The sequence below is a fragment of the Tympanuchus pallidicinctus genome, unplaced genomic scaffold (assembly GCF_026119805.1).
Source record: "Tympanuchus pallidicinctus isolate F22 unplaced genomic scaffold, pur_lepc_1.0 scaffold1, whole genome shotgun sequence".
NCBI lineage: Eukaryota > Metazoa > Chordata > Aves > Galliformes > Phasianidae > Tympanuchus > Tympanuchus pallidicinctus.
In genome coordinates, this window is record NW_026294618.1 from 72,306,426 (window position 1) to 72,328,783 (window position 22,358).

The 22,358-nt window shown below is 38.6% G+C and overlaps 1 protein-coding gene across 3 annotated transcripts in view; it reads left to right on the top strand.

The window, feature by feature from the left end:
• Positions 1-5,754: 5,754 nt before the first annotated feature.
• ACTN2 (actinin alpha 2) overlaps positions 5,755-22,358 on the top strand; it is a 64,055-nt gene continuing 47,451 nt past the window's right edge. For 2 of the 3 annotated variants that reach the window (XM_052673670.1, XM_052673662.1), the window contains exon 1: positions 5,756-6,187. In XM_052673670.1, coding sequence (XP_052529630.1) covers positions 6,053-6,187 — 135 coding nt within the window. In that variant the 5' untranslated portion in view covers positions 5,756-6,052. Of the gene's footprint in view, positions 6,188-22,358 lie in introns of all 3 variants that reach the window. The other variant, XM_052673679.1, reaches the window with a different exon arrangement.

Below are 22,358 nucleotides of genomic sequence, written 5' to 3' on the forward strand. Positions count from 1 at the left end.
CAGCACTGCAAATAAATTACCATATTTCCCAGTTTTTTGTTTGGTGTTACATTTTTTAATCTATGCAAAAGATCTATGAAAGCTTGTGGGTTTTTTTTTTTTTGCTCATTATTTAGTCTGCTTTTTTGAGTTGCACCTGTCCATACAGGATCCATTACACAACAGAGGCTCAAAAGATAAGGCAGTTTAGGTATCATGGGTTTTGTGTGTGTGTGTGTGTGGAATATTTAATAGAGAAGATAAGGGCTAAGGCTTAATGAGGGCTCTCCTCATCCCTGAAAGGTATGATTTTATGTAGTGCTGCCTGGCAGTAGTCATCACTAGAGGATTTGTCCTCTGCTGTGCCTTATCTTTCAAAGCTGACTTTGGAGTTTGTGATTATTATGTCTCACATACTACTGGCAGAGGCCAGATTTTGAATGTTCCTACTGATATTTGTCTTGTAGCATTTCTGGGAGCCAACTATGTGCTGCACCGACTACAAGACTGGAAATGTAACTCTAGGAATTGTAGGGACATCCTCTCCAGTGTGTAAGGGACCCTGAATGCCTGATGAAGCCTGACATACTAGCTTCCCCTCAGGCATATTTGGGTGCAGACTAAACACAGACCTCTGAGACAAAAATGGAGGTGAGGTAGATGAAGCACACGGCAATTAGACTTGTTCGGTAGGCTCATCAGGGCTTTTTGAGATAAAAAGCCTCTGCTCCAAAGAATTTGTGATTAAGGTAGACATGAAGAACCAAAGCAAGCATCCCTGACTGTTTTAGAGATGGGAGAGTGCAGCACAACAAGCTTGTTTCTCTTTCAGTTGGTGGGATGAGGCTGAAGGGCCAAGTCTTAGCTTTTGGGGAAAAAATTACTGGAAGCGATTTGCTCAACGTTATGTAGAACATTTTAAACTGGGGTAGATCACACAGTGTGTCAGCCTCGTGACTTTCCTTCCACACAAAGACTTGGCAGCAGTCTGTGGCCCCAGTACAGTCAGCATTTTCTCCATACTCCTGAAGCCCTTGTGCTTTAGTAGTATCTGTCCTTCCTATAAATGTTTCTTGCTACACTTTATCCATGGCTGCATTTCAGGGGCAGAGTAAGTTGTTCCTATGTATAGATGGCGAAGCACTTTGAGATCTTTTGAAGTCAGCAGTGCACTTTTTCAGTTCTTTCTCCATTTGTATTTCCAATAGTTAGAAAAGAAATATATAGTGCACACTTAGCTTCTATATAATTAATATTACCATGCATGAGTAGGGGAACGACTTTTCAGAGTGAAAGCCTGTCTCTTTTGGTGCTAGGTGTGGCAGGGCTACATTCTGTGTCCACAGTGCTGCTCTGACTGAGCTCAGGCAGAATCAGAAGTTCGGTTCCCACATACATGCTTCTCTTTGCTCTTTCCTCCTTCTGCAGATGTTCTTTTCACTTGCTATATGTAAAAGGACATCTTAAAAAATAGATATGACGTGCTTTGAAAACAACAGTGCTTTACAATCCATTTAAGCTTCTATTAGCAGATTATGTAGGAGAGCACTCTGATTTTATTTTTTAATTTTTCATTGCTGCCTCTTTTGGAAAGTCATCCTATTGGGTTTGTGTTTTTTTTTTTTTTTCTTCTTTAACAGAGAAATAGGCTGTGTCTTTAGATAGATAATTACATACCTACTTCTGATTTATAGAGCACTCATAAGGTCTTTTATCATCCTGTGGCACGTGTGAGATAATTTTGGCAGGTATGGGTTATCGTGTTTTTTGCAGAGAAACATTAAAACTGGCAAGTAATAGTGATCACTTTCACATGAGCTGATGGTTCCGCAGATGATTATTTAGGCAGAGAAATCTGGCTTGTTTCTAAAGCTCGCTCAGTTCAAATAGAAGAATGATGTGGAGAAACATTGTTGAAATTTTCAGCATTTTTGAAGTTTTTATTTAAAGGTTGAGGTTTTATCTTCTGAGAGTTTGTGAGAGGGAAGAATAAGAAATAGGCCAAAGGGATTGAAAGTCTGATGAACACTGGGGATACAGGAAAGCGATTTCTTGAAAGAATTTTCTGACAGATTTGATGGAGCAAATGGAAGTTAAAAATAAACTGTGAAACGATTTCTTTTTAATTAAAAAAGGTGTGAAAGGCCGACACAGGAGGTGAAAGCCATGCTTTGATTAGTTAGAAAAGCCCTTGGATTCTCAAGGAGCTTAATGCAACTTGTGCCAGGAGACTTATGCTTTGCTAAGTTGAAGCAGTGATAAGAAATACTGAGTGAGTTCCCACAGACCCGTTGCTCCTGTTTGGAAAGCTCTGGCTTTGTGCTCCTCATACATGCAAAGCACAAATCATACCTTATGGCCCTGGTGTTCTCTGGGGTAAGACCTTATGAAAATTGATGTTGACGTGAGCTACGTCTGTATGTGAAACAAAAAGTAAGAATAGTTGACAATTCAGCACTGCTGTCTCCATTGCTGATCACCTAGAGCCATCTTATTTATATTAATCTCTTTGAAAAACACGAATATTCCTTTTTATCTTCCCATGTCTGTGTTATTTGTACCTCAAATCTATCTGGATCTCAGAATGTCTTGCCATGGCAGTTTAAGATGCTTATGTGGGTCACTGTGTTCCTTTTTTCTTGCTTATTTCTGTTTTCTTTTTCCTTGGAGATATGCAGTTTCTAGCTGTGCAACTCTGCCAGCTTTAGTGGAGGTAGTCTTAACCTACCCGTATGTGGGGATAAGCTGACTGAGAGCATTACTGCCTGTCCATGTCTGTTTAATGTGTACTACTCTGCTGGGCTCAGCTTTCCTTTCTCTAGGTGATCTGGAATGGGCAACTCCCTTTCCACTTTGAATTTGGCCTCATAATTCCATTTTGGCTCTCTTTCCACAGTGGACCTTCATTCATATGCTTCTCATTACCATCTGCACAGTTCATTTATGAAATTAAATTAAAGTAGTAAACAAAATACCAGATACTCCTCCTAATGCTCTGTCTATAAATATCTTCTCTGCCTACTCATGTTGTCTGATTAAAGGGTAGTAAGTAGTTATTTAGAGAACCTAAGACAAGCCAGATTCCATTGAAGTAGGTTGTTCTTTTAAAATCAGAATATTGCATTTAGCTGCCTGTTTCAAGCTCGTCTGTCTAAAAATGCGTATCGTTAAAGCTGAAGCTCCTTCTTTTGACGTTTTCACACAGCATCACAGAATGGCCCGGGTTGGAAGGAACATAAAGGATCATGAATCTCCAACCCCTCCTGCCAAAGGCAGGGTCACCAACCTTCCCATTTAATACTAGAAACTTTCAGAAAGGAGAAAACAATTAATTATGCAACCCTGTCCATAGCAAGGGCTTGGAGCTAGATAATCTTTGAAGTTCCCTTCCGACCCAAGCCATTCTATGGTTCGATGGTTTTCTACAACAAAAACTCTGAAATATGTATTTTTTTCATTGAGAACATACTAACATAACCTGCCCAATGTGGATTTTGAGTATTTCTCCCTTACATAAAATGTATGATCTTGAACTTTTGGTACTCTCAGACTACCTGAGAGATTTTGTGGTTCTAGGTGTCAGTTGCTTCATATGATGATGATCTTTTGTTGGTTTTGTTATTAAAGTGATGCAGTTACCTAAGTACAGAGTAAACAAGAAAATAGGTCATACCTTTGCAGCAGTGGCTAGCAGTATTCTGAGAAAAATTCAGTTATTAATATACATGTATCCCTCTTTCAGAATTCTGGGAATTAAGGATAGATTTCCCTTTGATATCCAGAAGTCTAGTGCTAATCCACAGATGATGGGATACTCATTGTCATCATATCTCCATTTGTATTTCACGACACAGGCACTCCAGCCCAGGTTAAATGATGAGGACCAGAAGACGAACTGTGGTTCCGCTTTGTACGAAGCCATCAGTGACTGCAGGGCTCACCTGTACTGCACAGGGAGGTGGTGCAGAACCATTTGATATCATCTACTTTGATTCTCAGACAAAAGAGTGCCAAGGAAAGGCTCACCTCTAATGCACTGACGCATTAAAAGGTCACAGGTCTTGTCAGCACAGGAGACAGCTCTGGGCTGGAGCATTATAGTATGTATTCTTCCATTACTACTTTTTTTTTTTTTTTTTTTTAATTCCTACTTTTCCTCCAGAAGTTTCTCCTGTGCTGTGCACAGTGAATAAGAAGGAATGGTTTTGCTGACTTCAGAGGCTTTAACAGTCCTTTAGGCAACAGGAGCATGCCTCACAAAGCACAGATCTCATCCATAAGCTGCACAAATTACATCAGCATAGGCAGAATGTGTATATATATGTGAACATTCTGCTTATAATCACTATTAGACATGGGCTGAGAGTTTCCTAAGAGGTAAATCATCTGCACGTAAACAAAAGCCTGCACTCAGCATTCATCAACATTTGCTTCATTTTAGAGGGAAATACTATAGCAAATCTGAGAATATTTATATTGAGCAGGTGAAAAGCATGCATTTCTGACCCTGAATTTTATTTTTAAACTGCTTATTGCATGGTAAGTACACCAAACTTAGGAAGTTGAGTTTGAGTTGATGTCATGAAACAGTTGTGTTGCAGTCTTCTTCTGAATTCAAATTTGCGACCTTAGTGCTGCATCTGATAAGTTTTTTGAGCTGATGGGTAGTTGTTAGCTGTGTATATGTGTATGTATGATCATCTATATTGCATGGGCTTACAGGATAGAAGGCAACTTGGCAGGAAGCAGAGCTTTACCTAGTAAAACAAAGTGCGAGACATATGCTGTCTAGCTGTTACTTATTCATATTGGTTTAGACATCTCTGGTTGCCTTTACTGAACATACTTCTCCTCTTGTACCTGGCTTTGTCTTTCAGGGCTTCTAAAAGCTCAGCTTTGGTGAGCTTTTTTTTCTTTGTAAGTAAGATTCAAACTGTATCCAGCACAGACACTTCTGGAAAGGATGACCTTGGCTGATGGTGCAGGATGCAATGTAGTGAACTTGCCAGTACCCAAGGAAACATTCAGTTGTCACCAGGGGAAGAAGGGGGAGGAGAGGAAGAGGAAATAAGCTTGCCAGTATGTTTGATCTCAGTGCTGTCTTCTCAGATTTTACCCCGTGGAAAACACAGATAGTTGGTTGCTGTCACAAATTTTTGAAGTTAATGGTTCCACAGATGTTTTTGTGCTCTTTTTGGTGTCTACATCTGGGATGCAAGGAGCGTCTTTCCTAGATGAAAAGGTGTGCATTGCTCTTCTAAATTGTGCTTGCATACTTGTGCTCTAATTCTACACCCAATCTCTGCTGTGTTTTATCTTCTGGGTGTCCCTTTCTGCGCTGGCTCTGCTGAGCTTTAATCTGAAAAGCGGCTGGCCACAGACTTCAGGTTGATGATAAATAATGTTGTATGACATCGGCAAGTCATGCATGAGTCTTGAGCAGCAGTACGTGACAGTAGATTTAAAAATAATAATAATAATTAGAAAAGCAGATGATTAGGCAGTGTGTTTTTGTCAGACTGCTTACGGGAGGCGAATCCTACTGGTCAGCCTCCCCCTCTTGCCGTGACAGTCCGTGCTCCGGACAGCAGCAGCACAGCGGTGGGTTCCCCGGCCCCAGCGCGGACCAGCGGCGCTGCTGGGCGCCTCTGGGCGTCTTCCCCGGGGAGGGGGGGCGGTGCAAGCGCGGGCTCCTGCGGCCGCCTCTCGGAGCTGCGCTGGGCAGCCGCCGGCAGCCACGTGACGGCCCGGCGGGGATAATAAGCGGCCGCAATGAGCGGCGCTGGGCTTCTCCGGAGGGTCGGCCGCAAGGACCTGCAGCAGCAGCAGAGAGAGCGGGTGAGACAGAGGGAGAGCGAGAGGGGGAAGGAGGATCACCAGCCATCCGCCACTACCTGACAGTTAAAGCCTCCGCTCTCGGCGGCTCATCGATATTAACATCCTGTCTCCTTGGGAAAGAAAAAAAAATATACACGTTGCTATCTTCAACCCATCAGCAACCATACTGAGCTTAAATATATATACATATTTAACTGTTAATAGGCAAAGCGGTTGAAGCTGATCCCTGGGTAGAATGAACAGCATGAACCAGATAGAAACAAACATGCAGTACACCTACAACTATGAAGAAGATGAGTACATGACCCAAGAGGAAGAATGGGACAGGGACCTGCTCCTGGACCCAGCATGGGAGAAACAGCAAAGGAAGGTCTGGAAATAAAGTAATGTGTGTCTGTATATGTGCTTCTTTGTGGAATTCTGGCCTTGTAGCCGTGCTGCATCTGGAATTGCTGGGGCTATGCAGTAAAGTGTTCTTATTTTAGAAGAGGATGTAGATACAAGGTACATGTTATGCAGTATTTTAAGGGAAGAGCACTCGCTTTTTGTATTCATCTATGTAAGATGGTAGTAATTAATGAGAGTCAGGAGTGTGTTTTTGTATTTTACTAGGAATGTTCTGTCAGTAGCTCTACATTTGTGTGTTGTTGATAGTGATTCCAGTGTTTTGTTTTGTTGTTTGTTTGTTTGTTTTTTTTTTTTTTTTTTTAACTTCACTTCATAGGTCTTCCTTTCACAAAGTAGTTTCTGAAATGTTGTATGTGCCTGATGGCTTCTCTAAAACAGTACATCACAGTTATAACCTGGGCGTTGCATGAAGTGGTTCAAAACTGTGCCGAAAACCCATCAAAATTTACATGCAGTATTTCTGAGTTTTAGTAGAATTTACTCTCAAGATGGACTGAATAATTTTAGAAAGATGATGTTGCCTTGAAATATATTTAGCATAGGTTTGGAAAACTATTGAATGAGTTAAATTCCCATGTGCCATTCTGTGACTGGGTGAAAAAACAAGTCTGTGAACTCCTTGGAATATGGTATTGTAGAGGAAACATTCCTCACCTTCTAGGTTTAGAAAAGCAATTGTGTCACCAAGTACTGCCTATACTCAATTTTTGAACATAGGCATAGGTTGTAGGCTCTTGTTCATTAAAGAACCGTTTGAATGTGGCACTGAAGAACATAGTCAGGGGGCATGGTGGGGATGGGTTGGTGTTTGGACTGGATGATCCTTGTGACCTTTTCCAACTGTAATGATTCTGTGACTTCTTAGTAGTTGCAGCCCTACCAACAGCCTTGTTAGCAGTTCAGTACTTTAGTAGTTGCTGCTCCTATGATGCCTTTAAAATATGAGAGAAGAAATATCTGATTTCAGAACACTGAGTTTTAAGCAGCCTAAAGAAGGGAGGGATGAGAAATATTGCAAAGGATTTGTTACTTCCTAATGTTGAAAGTGATGTTGAAATTGCAGCTGACAGATCTAGGATTACAAGGTTATCTACTGGTTACTGGAAGGAAAAAAGGAGAGAGGAGAAAGGAACATTAAACTGTAGGGCTGTATATGGTTTTTACTACAGGTGGAGAACTCCAGGAAGTTTGATTAGGATAATTTTTAGCCTGTGTCAAATCAAGAAAAAAGAGTTGCAAGCACTTTATCTGAAGTCAGTGTCTGACCTGCTGTTATAGTCATGGCTTCTATATGACTGTCAAACTAAGAGCCATTAGAACTGCTAGGGCTGATGTGTTTGCTTTTCCATAGCAATTGGTAGAGCTGATATTTTCCTCTTGTTTTCACTTGTAGCTTTCTGCTTACTGTGAGTTTTACATGATTTTGCTCGCTTTCCTGCATTGACAGATCCTGTTGTACAAGGATAGTGTGAGAAGTTCAGCAGCTGCAACTCCTAACCAATTCTATACAACAGTGGTGCTCATTTTAGTTTGATGCTCTTTATATGGCGAAATATTCTTTTATGTTTTGCAGTGAGAATGACAGTGATTTCAATGTTAATGATTAGAAACTGCTCAGCTGTAACAGGCTGTGGTTACATCTGATAAAGATTCAATTGCCTGGCATTTCATGGAATCCTGTGTTTTCAGAATAAAGAAATAATGGGCTGGTTACCAGGCAATCATCACTCTACTGCAATTTTCCTAGAATACAAATAAGTAATAAAAAGGATTTGGGTTCTGTAGGCTTTCTTATTTGCAGTAAATCTCTGGACTATTCCAGAAGAACAGAGAACAGTTTATATGAGGCATCACAGCAAATTTTTTGTTCCCATTCCTTCAAAGTAATGATGCTTCAGCAGAAAACCTGGTTTCTACATTCACAGATGAAAGCTTACTTCCACAATGCAGAGAGGTAGTACCTTTGCTACTTCGTGTGGTCTATTCCCAGTATTTGTTTTTAATATTTAAATGATATCACATTAAAATAAAAGTTAAGAGGGTGATCCTCATTCCTTGCCTTGGAAAAGAGTCTGAATTTATTATGACAAGAAAGTAAGTAATTTCACATAAAGGGTCTGAAACTTTCAGGGCTTCTGTATTCTAAATAGCACTAAGACGGTTGCAGAAAGTGCATTCTCACTTTCCTTATTTATTAGGAAAAGATTGCAGATACATGGGCACAAATCTTTGTTCAAACTGGTAATATAATATAGAAAAATGATCTCAGTGAAGCCCTGGCAGTTGGCAGCATATATTTTCTATTAGACAGTCTTGGAACAAACCAGAAATAAATACCATTGTTTCTATTGTGGGCTGCCCTCTCCAGACTTGCCATTTCAGTGATATGCCTGGTATGAGATCTGTCAACAGATGCTGGTAACACATGATGACGTCCATAGGATTACAATGGCCGTGGCGCCTAATTATAACCATGGTTCACAGAGTATTATGGTCTGCTATTATCCAGTCTCCTTGGTGGCTGCAGGTGTCAGAATAAATATAAAGTATGTTGTATGAAGGGAGTCTCGGTAGTAGCTTAGCTGTGACTCTCTGAATATGAACACCAATTGAAGTGCTTTGGTTAGGGTAATATTTGGCTTGTGTCAAATCAAGAAAGTACAGCAATTTGGCTGCTGTGTTAGCTGCTACTGGTAGGAACTTAAACAGGATCATATAGTCGGAATATAGTCAAAACTTCAAACGGCAGCTTTAAGCAAAGACAGAACAACAGGTCGGTTTGTCTTCGTTATATTTGAGACAGACATGCTGTCTTCAGCAGGAACTAGAGAACTACAGCCTTGGTGTCTTTTAAACATGCGGAAAGAAATGATAGATTAGAAACTTCTGAATTTTGCTGCTTTTCCCAGTACGGTTTGATTGACCATGTGTGTTTAAATAGCAGTTGAAAGATCTGTGACAGTGGCCATTTGCTTCTTCAGTACTATGTAGAAATCAGAAAGCAGAGTCTGGCTGACCAGAGGCGCTGCGATATTCTTCTTGACTCTTTTACCTTAATCAGGGTCAGTTTACCTCCTTAGACTTCAGTTTTCCTGCTGGCTAAAAAGAGGACAAAAATGATCATTTGTAACCAAATGATAGTTGTAGTTCATTTTATGGTATGTTAGACTAGTCATTAGCCCTGTTTCAATCACAGCTATGCTGTACTGGAATGGAATTAAAAATCATGCTATAGCTCATAGAGAAAAACTTAAAATCTGATATCTCTTCTCTCTGTTAAATTTCTCAACTTTCTAAAAAAGAAAACATTCAACAGATTCTGCAATTCTTCTAGTCTCTCCAGTCTCTATCTCAATATTTTTTGAAGGAACATGGAAAATTGCGATTCCCCTTAACTTAGGAAACCTAGGACAACTCTACTTAAAATGAAGATGTGCTGTATTGTTCACAGCATGTTTGAACTCCCAAGATTGCTTAGTGAGCTGTGTGTTAAACAGTGCTTTTTCTTTTCCCTCTTCTCTTATTAATGCAAGAAAAAGAGTTATGATGGTACAGAGTACCATTGTATCATGCAAAAAGAAGTACAGGATTACAGAACAGAGACCAAATGGATGTTCTGACAGTGTTGAGCTTAAGAGAATACCTGACAAGCCTAAGAAAGGAAAGGGGTACTTTTGAAGAACATCTAGAAACAACCGTAAGCTCATAAAGAGAAAACTTTCTTGATTTAGGAGGTTCCATGCAGAGACCCGCAATGAAGTTTATACTCCTACTATATGGAAACATCACTGTGCCGTAAGTAACAGACAGTAGAAATTGTTTACTGGTACATTTTATTTTTAGACAACTGTTGTTATAAATAATTTATTATAGGAGTGTACTTCTTTAAAAAAAAATAAATAAATTGATGTCAAAGTTTAAAGAAGTCTGAAATCTTCAGGACACAGAAAAGATCTGAAGAATTATGAACAGGTGTGATTCCGTCTTCAGGACGGTTGTGTCGTAAAGGACTTAGCTGACTCCACATTGGTATCTCATGTTTCCTCCAGATGTTTGTGCATGTCTCTGACGCTATTGCACTAACGTATGTAAAGAAAGAACTGAAAACATGTTCCTGACCTTACTGCTATTATTATAGAGGAACGTTTACGTTCCAGCTTGCTTTATGGTCCTGATACCATCACCTTGTTGATGCAGAAGAGTTTTATTGTAGGTGTCAGCACCATGAAGGCCAGTGCTATTGTGGTGTGCATTAGGAAAAGTGTTGTCAGCACTTTGAGGTTGAGGGTTGAGGGAGGTGATTCTCCTTCTCTTCCCAGCCCTGGTGAGGCCACATCTGCAGGGCTGTGTCCTGTTTTGGGCTCCACAGCACAAAATATATGCCAGTGGAGGGCTATGAAGATGATTAGGGGGCTGGAACATCTCTGTTAAGAGGGAAGGCTGAGAGAGCTGGAGACAAAAACACTGAGAGACAATCTTCCCAATGCATTCAAATATCTTAAGTGTCAAGAGTATGGGACCACACTCTTCAGTGGTGCCCAGCAACAAAAGACAGCAGACCTAAACTAAAACACAGGAAGTTCCACCTGAAAATGATGAAGAAACTTTATTACTGTGAGAGTGACAGAGAAGTTGAGGAGTTTCCTTCTCTGGAGATATTCTAAGGCCATCTGGGTATGATCCTGTGTTATGTGATCTAAGATGACCCTGGCTGAAGACAAGGGGTTGGACTGAGTGATTTCCAACATCAGCTATTCTGTGAGTGTGTGATGATCTTTTGCAATGGAATAGAATAAAGAAGACTTGGAGTATTTATTTAGCTTGCTATTGCGCTCTGTGGATTCAAATCTTGATGACACTGAGCACTGTGCATGAGTGATGACTTCAGGAAAGTTTCTCCAGAGTAGAAGTTGACTTTCCAGTTAGATTACGTTTTTAGCATGACCTTAAGGACTTATCTGCATTACCTTATTTCACTGATAATACAGCTCCTGTTGTCCTTGTATGTCAAAGGAATGAATAAGTAAATAAAGCAACAACTGTAGCAAATTCTTTGGAAGGTGCTACCAGAACTGTGTATTACGGACAAAACGCTTCTTTTACTTGTGTTGGTGCAACTTAATAATGTTGAGCAGATTAAAGATGTTGATTGCGGCCTGAAAGAGAGATTGACCTTGTGTTCAGTCTGACTTCAGTGTCTATAAATAGAGTTACAGTCAACGTCCTGGATTCACTCTGAAGTCTGTGTGGTCTTCTGTGGATGGAATCTAAATCAGTGTCTTATCAGAAATCTTTTCTTGGAAAAAGTCTGCCTGTGAATGAAAAGACAGATAAACTTGTAGAAGCAAACAGCTACATTCCTCAAACCAGGAACAGGAGAGAAATGGCCATGCTTGAATGAGTGAAAAAGAAATGTAAAGCAGAAAAGTATTGGCAGGAGAGGCTGGATGCCACCAGGAATATTCAGTGCTGTAGAATCTGTGGATTTACAGGCTCTGAAATAGTTGTTATGAGGAATATGGCTCTATCTGCAGTGTGTACAGTGCATTCCAGCCTGGATCCTGCTTTTTTGTGATGTTCTATGGAAATAATGAGTTGTGGAGTGTTCTGATTGTTTTTCTCAGACTGGAAAATTATTTCCTTGAACTAGAAGCCTTGGAATTAAGATCTCACAGCACACAAAGAGTCCATCTCTTTTCATCTCTTGAGGTTTTTCAGTGAGGTGTCACTTCTTATGGAGAAGGATCTATGACAACCAGAAGTGAATGTAGGATTGTGAGGGAGGGAAATGGTGCACTCCGTTCTAACAAAGTACCAGCCTCTTATTACTCGTTCCTACTGCTTTCTATTATCAATTGGCCATTTCTTAGGAAGATTGGTGCTCTGGGTTGTGTAGCTCCAGAAATAATTTCAGAAAGGGGTTTCATTTGTAAGGAAGCAAGTCTACCTTGTACCAGTATTAAAAGCAGAATGACACTATGTGGAGAAATCATGATACACTGAGTCCGGTACTGCAATTCTCTGTGCGCTTTACCTTTTATCCAAATAGTTTCACATAAATGTCTTAGTATTTCTGCAGGTTAAGTACAGGGTTTTGTATTGCTAATAGCAGTTAGGAAAGCAAACTATTTCACAGAATCACAGAATTGTAGGGGTTGGAAAGGACCTCCAGTGATCATGAGTCCAACCCCCCTGCCAAAGCAGGTTCCCTACAGCAGGTCACACAGATAGGCATCCAGGCAGGTCTTGAACATCTCCAGAGAAGGAGACTCCACCACCTCCCTGGGCAGCCTTTTAAAAACACATTCTTATTTTTACTTAGTAATCACTCAGCATTGTACCTGCCTTCTGTAGAAGTGCGATATGATTCCATAGGTGCAGAGATTGTGCCTTTTGGTAACATTAAGTTTTAGCATTCCAAAGCCAAATGCTTCTCCAGGTTCATAAAGAATTTGTTCCTAAAGCAGCAATTGCCAAAAGCTCTAACATTAAGAATGCGCACACATAAAGCATACATTGTTTCCTTTTAAGCCCTGGGTGCTCTTTAAGTGACCTCCTTGGTGGTAGCTGACCCCATATAGGAGGCCATAGAACTTGGTAGTCGATGGACAGATTCCTCTTTTGCTACCAGTTTGTCCTGATTTTTCAGCATACACTGTGATTATAGTAGATGCTGATGAAACAGAAGAATGTGTAGTTGCAGTGTCTTTGGTTCTATGGAGAGTTGTCCTGTTGGTAGCTGGACTCTGTAGAGAAATATGGGATGTGTTTAAGGCTTACCCTGTATGATTGGCCTCCTCGAGATTAGCACTTGTTAAAATAGTAACATGTTAAGTTCCTGTTGCTGATGTTATTTGCCAGGAATGGTGTTTGAGAAGAACGTGCTGAAAGGATAGTAGAATGATCATATTTTGTCAATGTGCCTCATAACCAATCTTGGAAGGTATCAATGAAGTGTTCAACTGAGAGAACTCTGAGTGCTGTAGTGCTTGTATATGAAGGAAAATTCAAGCAAAGCTATTATGAAATTCACTTAACGAGAAATGATTATGGAGGTTGAATGAAGATTTTCTTTATCAGTGGCAAATATGACAAATTGATTCATCAACTTTTTTTTTCCTGTTTAAACTCAACATCCTCCTTCCTTGTTACATTCCCCATTGTAAGCTCTGTATGCTTTTGTTAGTGTTGTCAGATGGGTAATTCCTGCAGTTGCAGCTCAGCTATTGATTTCTACCAGCCCTCAAAGATCTGCCTGTAATAAGCCTTACCAACCTCAGTGTGAAGAATTTCTTCATAATGTGTAATCTAAATCTGCCACCTTCATTGCTGCTTATCGTATCGCTATACATTGATAAAGAATCTCTCCCTATCTTTTTTATAGGTCCCTTTTAAAAACTTGAAGGCCACTATTAAGGTCTCCCCAGAGCCTTCTCTATGCTGAACAACCTTAAATCTCTCAGGAACCGTTTTGTACCCAGAAGCAAAGGCTACTGCCTTCCTGCCTGCACTCACAGATAGGCAGTGCAGCTTTCTCTGAAACTCATATAGCAAAATGTCTGCAGATACACCAATCCAATTAGTAAGACAATAAGGATTGGAAGAAAGTATGGATCTAAGTGGGTTTCCATAAGCTGCAACGAAGGTGCTTAAGAGCTAGAGGAAAGCTGTGTTTTAAGCAGTGGGCTTTACTATAATCTCTTGAGAGAAGGTCTGCATCCTTTGCTCTGGGTCTGTGTTTGGGTCATTGAAGAGCTAAGAGCTGAGTGGATAGGTATGGGAAGTTTGCTTGGAAGAGCACTAAAGGTCCTCAGCTCTGAGAATGCATTAAAGGAGTCCAGACTTGTAAAATTTTTAGCCCTGTTTAAGAAAAATGGGACTTATATACGTTCTGTAAATTAGTGAATCTCAATAAGAAAATATCCTGATTACATCACCAGTTCCCAAATCAAACTGAGATAGCTCTGCGGGCTGAATGTTGACTGCTTTTGTCAGTGGGACAACACAGTTCAAAATGTTTCACCAAAGTGTGTTCATCCTCTTACGAGTAAGACAAAAAGGGATTCATTGCTGTGATGGAAAAAGTCAGATACTGAATGCCTAATATAAATTTAGTCACTGTTGCACAAATTCAGACACATTCAATGATGTTTAGTTTAAATGAGGCATAGCAACTGGATTTTCTTTAGTTATGAAAAGTGATTATGTAGGCAATAAATACTATACAAGTAAATTCTATATAGATGGTATTTACTTTTCATTAAGTGGTATATAAGTACTATGCTTTATATAGGTAGTATTTCAGAAATTGTACTGTAGAGCCTGCTTACAGGAGGATGCATTGGGTTATGGATCTGAAATGCAGGTGGATCAGTGAAATTTCACTTGTGAAAGTGGAATACAATCAGATAGAAGTTAGTGCTGCTGAGCTTTGTCCCAAGTGAAAAGAAGTCTCTCCTGCATATTATTTTATATCGTTGCAAGTAGGAAAATATGAAAATGTCTTATACAGCTGGCAAAACAGAGTCATTTTGGATTGTTTACTGCCAAGTACAATTTTTTTGACTTGAGTCCTAATTTTCTGGATGAACAATGTGTAACCAAGATGGTATTCCTCTTGAGTGCGTAGTGAAATGTTGCTGACTCAAAGTAAATCTTTTGTGTCTGCGTTATTTATCTCAGCTAGTACCAGAAGAAAAATGTATTCACATCTAGTACTTCATTTCCTCCTAAGCTTTGTTAAAAACATGTAACATTTGTTCTTATAATATTACTGGATTTGTTGGGTATGCCTTGTGGTGAAAGGCTGAAGCATAAAGCTGATCGTAAATCTGTACAGGTGCTATACAGTGTTCTTTTTTCCACCTAATACAATGAGACATCTATTTGAAGATAGGAGTTACCTCTTTCCAGGTCATTTAACCAGCAAATACAATGTAATGGCCACTCTCTGTTACTGTTTCCATACATATTCTGTTGTAGCTCTTTGCCCTGGTGGTACAAGTACTTCTTCAGTACAAATTGGGATAACATGATCCCAGTAATCCTCAAACTACTGATGTGAGAGGGTTACAGGTTAGTTGTTATAGAAGTAATGGTTTTCCTCTGTTATTGTAAATACTGGAGCAGAGCTTCTGCAGAGATAAAGGCAGAAGAATTTGAAATAGAGTGTTCCATTTCACTGGAAGTACTTAATTGAAGTAGTAACTTAATTGAAGTAGTAACTCTAATTTGTAGAAATGCACTTGGTTCTTCAGAGGGTGGCAGCAGGAACTGCTAGTTAATAGTGGCTAATAATGTTTTGTATTTGGACCTTAAATGTCCATTCATGCTCCAAAATAGTGGTTGTGCTGTGTGCTGGTTTTTGCAGATGAAAAGTGCTGAGTGTTTCTTTTACTCGGTGTGAATAAGATGCTCTGTTCATGTCAAAAGCTTTCTCCCAACTATCAACTCTTAACTGTTAGAATCTCTTCAACTTGCAATTCAATACCAGATCAGTCTGGCCACCCCTTACTTCGATAACTGAACCTAATGTAGGGTACATTGGTTCTACTCTGAGCTGCCTCCTATAAAAGCTTGTTCCTCACTACTACCATAGCAGGAGCCTGTGGGAAGTGGCTACCCTAGGCTAAAATTAGCATCTGTGTTTATTCCTTAAGTGTCTAAGGAAATGCTCGTGTTTTTATAGGTGTCGAACACCCAGGCATTTCCAATGACATCAAGAGGAACCTCTGAAAATCAGCCTGCTATTTTGGTTCTCACAGAAAGGCCTAACCATCTAGCATTAAGTGATTTCTTTTTTTAAACTCAGTTTTATGTTTAATCTTGACAGCGGTGTAACTTTTCACTGCTGTGAGACTTAAGATATCGCATTCTGGCCTATGAAGCTAGAAGAAAATGGGTACCCAGCTGCATTAAATGCAAATAAAAAATAAATAAGTGAATAGTTGTGCAGTTCTGGAATTATTTTACCTAGACAGTTTCTTTAGCCTATGGAAAATATGTGTAATCAAAATTGATCTCCAGCTGTATTCCAGGATGTAGTTCTACCACACATTTTCTTCAATGGAGCCGCTGTCCACCCTTGACTCTACTTTTTTTTGTAAATTTACAATCCCTTCTGTTTTCTGTTACAGTGATTTTAGTCTGCAGACCATATCTAATAATAGAATGGCTTGGGTTGAAAGAGACTTAAAGAGTATTTAGTTCCAACTCTCTGCCTTGTGGAGGGTGATGTTGAAATTATTGAAAGAAAAAAAAAAAAAAAGCAGTAACTCTATTCACCTAGTTACCACTTTTTAATGCTAAATCAGTAATGCAGTTTGTAATGCAACATGACAAGCAATTCTAGCTGTACATGTATATGCATTATGTATAATGCACATATCATCCACTTGGCATCATTATTAGAAGGCAAACAAAATGCCACAGTCGAGGCTGAAGATTTCTTGCTTTTCTTTTTCCTATGGTCTTCAATTCCATACCCAAGCACAGGTATGAACGTGACTCCTTTAAGGACAGACGTGCTGTAAATAAAGGACTGTGTTCTTAATTGACAAAGCATCTCACTTATCACAAAATTATCTGTCTAAACCAGTTTATGCTTTCAGCAATTTACAACTTCAATTGTTTGTTATTTACCCATCTATTCTTAGCTAAGCCATTGAGAACATGTTAGTTAAATTCTGTATCCATTTAGAATCCAGTTATCTAAAGAACCTGAGTAGTGTTTTGGAATTTAATCTGTTTGTATGACAATATCAGTAAAAATAATTTGGGAGCTCTGAAATTTTTCAGGAGCTCATCTGGTTTACAGGATATTTTGAATGTTTTAGAGAATGTTACTCTATAGCTCATAAAAGCATTCGAGTTTAAAACATAAGCCCAGTGTACTTAAGTAGTACCTTTAACAGCAGTCTTTTAAAAAATGTGTTCTTAAACAAAAATCAAAACTGAAGAGTGTTATTTCCTAGTCATTATGTACTGAAACTTTTGTGTAGATTACAAGCGAAACTAGATTTGTGAAACTAGATATCTACTACATAACAGTGCGAAGACACTATTTACTGTGTAAATATCTCAGGATCTGACTGTGACATCTTTTCTCCATCATGTGGTGATGTCAGAGCAATACAAAGATGTATCTGCTGGTGTACGTGCAATTCACAAGTTTTTGAAACCTTTTGATTTTAACAAAAATATGAAAGATGTATTTTTATACTTATGGAAGTGTTTTAAAAATGAACATATTTATATCCTACTTGGTTTGGTGATATTGGCCAGTTTATAATGGATTTACTTACCTGGCAATGTGGTATATAATTAGTGAGTAAAGATAGCATGGTGAAGTAAATCAACAGAAAAGCAAGGGAAAGACATTTGAAAATCCAGTCAACTAAATCCTAGATTAGCCTACTTTAATTAATCCTTCTATTTCCAGAGGGCATATCTTCAGTTCCTTCCACACTACGAATGTTTTGTTCGTCTCATCCTAAATTGATTTAGTCATTTAAACATGCATTTACTGAAACAAAAATGTTAACCATTACTACCTGTGATAGTTCAGGAACTTGTAGGATACCAGGATGAGGACTCTGGGGCATAGTTGGTGAGAGAAGGAATGGAGTTTTGAATGGAGAATGGGAAGTACAGGCCATAAGAAGGCTAATTTGGCACTGATATTGCAGTAGTAATACATGTTCATTGCTTAATATGCTTAAGAGAAAGCCTCAAGCAAGATAAAGAACATACACCTCACCTTGAAAGCACGCCTGCAGATTTGTCATTGTAGATCCACCACAGTAGTCTTGATATTTTTTGGATTACCTGTGTTCCATTCTTAAATCTCACCAGGGAGTGGTAATAATAAGAGATTGTATTTTTGTTTCCTGATTAGTAAGGAATTGACCATACTTAAAGCTGGAAAAGGCGAACAGAGGGAGAGAAAAAACAAACAAGCAAACAGAAAATTGGCTGTCCTAGAAGTTCTTACATTGCTGAAAAAGTTCTCTTCAGATCCACTGGCATTTTTACTGTGCATTACTTGCTCAACACTTATTGGATACTCTTGTAATACAGAGCATAGAACTCGGTGCTCCAGAATTAACTATTTCTGAAACATGTAGAAATGAACGAATTTCTGTTGACTCTGTAAACTGTTCAACTTTTACTTTGATATTTTGGTCCTTTGATGCGCTAAATACATTTTTCTTTCCTTCTGCTTCTGAACTTCTTGACAGTTACATCCAGAAAGTGTTCCCTACTGTAGCTGTTGTTTCTAACTAGTATTTACCTTTAAACTTGCAAAATATTACTTTGTTCAAAAGTGATACAGAAAGCACCACAATGCAAATAGCTCATCACTCTATTAACTGTGAATGTTTTCAAGAGTGTCGGAGTTACCTTGATTGTTTTGTTCATCTGAGATCTGTCTAGAAAAACTTGTTGAGAACAAGAGAGTGAGTGCATGGAAGAGTGATGCTTTGCGAGCATGTATTGATTCAAAGTTGCAGTGTTTATTGCATGGATGATAAGAGAGTCCGCTACAGCCTTTTTAGTAGAACTTTCATTTGCTGGATTCAACTTTTCGTGTTGTAAATACAGTGTCTACATCTGACCAAAAGTAGAGTATTAAAAACTTTCAATTTGTACTGTTCCATTAGTCTTTTTTTTTTTCTTTTGTAAGCTTTACTTCTGTTTGACCACAGGTCAGAATATGCTTGGTTCACAGATACATTTCTTTTTCAGCATTTTTTTTTTTTTTTTTACTTGAAAAGTAAAAGTTCTTTTGCTAGCCAGTATCTTAAATTTGCAAAACGTAGATGAAGCTGTAAGACATTGCATAGTCACTCGATTTTAGAGGTGTAATTGGGCCCTCCTAATAATGTATTTGGAACTCTCAGTCCACAGGAATGCTTGTATTTCACCTCTACTGTGGGGTAAGGATTTTGGATGGAGGCGTAAAGAGATTTGACCTCTTTAAAAGAAGTTGTTCAAGAAAGCTGTGGATATGTAAGGATTCTCTGAATTCTTCAGTGTCTTTACTCGCTGTCTTACCCTCATTACAGAAAACAATTTAATACGAAGGCAGTGTAACTCAGGAATCTGTTAGTAATTTCAGAACTTCACAGAGGATACCATTTATTTATCATTCTATAGTGCTAATCTTGTACCTTGAATATTTTAATACATTGAATTATGGTAGATAATTAAAAAAAACATTGGAGATATAAATTGTTATAACAAAAGAGTCAGCAGGGTAAATGAATGTATATTAACATACTCTTTCTTTACATAGAAGGCACAGAAAATAGAGTTATCAGAAAAGTAAAACTGTAAATTGTGATATGTATTTTTACTGAAGTAGGGTGGAAAATGGAGAGGTAAAATCATTGCAAACAGCAAAGGATTTGCTCCTTATTACTCATTCTAGCTAGAATAAATTATCTGTAGCTACTATAGGACAGCAACTTGTTGCTCTTGGATGAAAAGCTTATCAAAGAGAGTGTTACTTGGATGCTGCTTGTGACCAGATTTTTTCAAGAATTCCTGCATATTTGAATAAAGAAACTAAACTTCCAAGAAAAAACTGCCTTGCAAAATTCTGCCCCCTGGCACTGCTTAGGAAGGTGGTGAAAACATTAATTAAAAGTTTTCCAGTCTTGCAAACCTGTCTGGTTACAATATTCTGGTAGCTCCTGTATCCCAACTCATGTTTAAAAAATAGCTTTGTACTGAAGTTGCACTTATAATTTATAGTGTTAGGTTGTATGGCTGGGGGAACCTTTCACTTTTAGGTCCCTCTTTTGAAACCAGGCCAGGTGAATAACTGACAAGGTTGCTAACACATGCATAGTGTCTATGAGATGAGTTGTAGTCCCAGTTTAGCTCTCGAGGGCACAGGTGTCCCCATCACTTAAATGACCAGAAATGGCAGCTTCATTGGAGATGCCCAAAACTGGTCTTATTAGAGAGAGGCTGGGGCAGTGACTTTTCATTCTGGAGGTGAAAGCTCAAACAATTTCTATTTGTAAAAATGTGCTCTCAAATTGCATCTGTGGGGTTATTCATAGTCATTGCTATTCTTAACAGTTCCCTGAGTGATATTTTTTTTTCTCTGTACCCAAATGGCTGGCACATTTTATAATTCAGGAACTGTTCAAGGAAGGAAAGATAACTGACATGTAACTAGATTTACAGTAGTAGGTAATAGGTTTGTGCTAAACATCCAACTTTGATTTTTTTGAATGTAAAATTAACTTTGACTGAGAACAGATACTGAAGATGTGGCAATCTTTTATTTACATGACATAACTCTATCAATTTGTTTTAATCTTTCTTACAATTCTTTCTTTATTGGGATTTTTTTCAGGGTAGCATTTGGGCACCTTAAAAGCTATGGTGAATTTTCACTGCAGTAGTGCTGTGGGATATGAAGAGTTTATGATTCTCATTATCCTTCAGACAGGAGACACTTAAAAGTACTCAACTATGTCTAACATCTGCTCCTATTGTTGTTAAGTGGTTTATGGTCCCGTATAAGAAATCATGGGTCATAAAATGCTCAGCTTTTATGTATATATATGTTAATTCATGTATGGTGTGATAAAGTTGGGAAGGCGATATAAGCGTCACAATTTCTTCTCCAGGATCATAATACAGACTTTGGGCACTGTATGCACACAAGGAACATGTCATTACATCTGCTTTCATTTTAATTTGCTTTGTGTTTAACTTTTAGACCACTCACCTGTCTACTGACTTTGATTCGTCTTTATTCTGTTGCATTTCCTCAGCTTTCTTTCTTGATTATTCTATCTTCGCCCTTCCACTTCCTTTTCTTCAATTTCTCTGCTGGATTTCCCCCAGTACTGTATATTTTTTCCTAAGGGAAATTATGGGGTCATAAAATAGGAGAGGAAAGGGAGGATCACTGCAGAAAAAAACACCCTGACAGCATAGGTTTACAGCTATCTGTTACATGCCAACTACTTGAATTACTGAATAGTAATTGTCATCTGCTAAATGATTTCTTATTTTGCAGTCTTAGGGCCCCTCTATCACAGAACCTGGAAGGAAAACAAGTTTTGGTTTTTCTCCTGTTTTAAGGCTGCAGTGTAGTTGTCAATTAGGATTGGAATCTTCCATGAATATTGTAGGAAATATGACTGGGTGAATCCAGGCAGGCATTTAGCCTATTCCTCTGCTTTCAGGCAGAAACAAGTATACTGTTCTTGACATATTTAACCAACTTGTTCTTGATAACCTCCAAGAAGAAAGCTTCTACATTTACCCAACTGATCTCTTTCACTACTCTGCTTATAGAGTTAAAAAGTGATATAAATCTTTCTCATGCTTTCTCATGCTCGTGACTCTTCGCTAGCTGGAATGCAGAAAACTGATTTATTCTCTTCTCTGTTGTGACTTCTTAAATGGTTGAGACAAGACTTAGTCTTATTTTGAGCTATTGATTAAAGATTTTCATTAGATTCTTGTCCCTTTTATTTCTATATCGCTTTCTTGGGTGAGGTTTTCTTATTTGAGTGACCTGAAATTTCCAACATAGAAAATAGGTTTGGACCATAATTGCCCTACAGATTGGTCCTGAACAGTTTTTGGTTTCAAATGGGATTTTAAACATTACATGTACTCCTATTCTTAATGTCACTGTTTCTGATTGAAAATACATTTGAAATAAGCAGAATTATCTACAACCGATTAAAAAATACATGAGTAGACAACTCTATGGCATTGCTCATATTTTGAGAAGTCGCATTCTCGAATCATTTAGGCACCTGCTGCTGTAAAACTTTCATAAATGATATCATCAATAGTAATGAAAAAGGAAGGAGCTTCCTGCAGGAAACAGAACGGGAGAAGCATTATACCAGTGATCCATTGAAGTCCTGAATTCCATGAAGGCTTATCTAAATTTTCATGCTCAGAACTGATTATTCTGTTTCACACATTAAGGCTTTCATGCCTCAACATCTCTGTCTTTTCCAGACATCTTAGGTGATCTGATAAAGATATTGTCTGCCTGTTCCTAGTAAAGCAATATCGTAACTATTTTACCCCCTTCTAAAGGCCTTATGAAACCTCATCTTTATTCCTTTCATCTTTCTTGAGGAGAG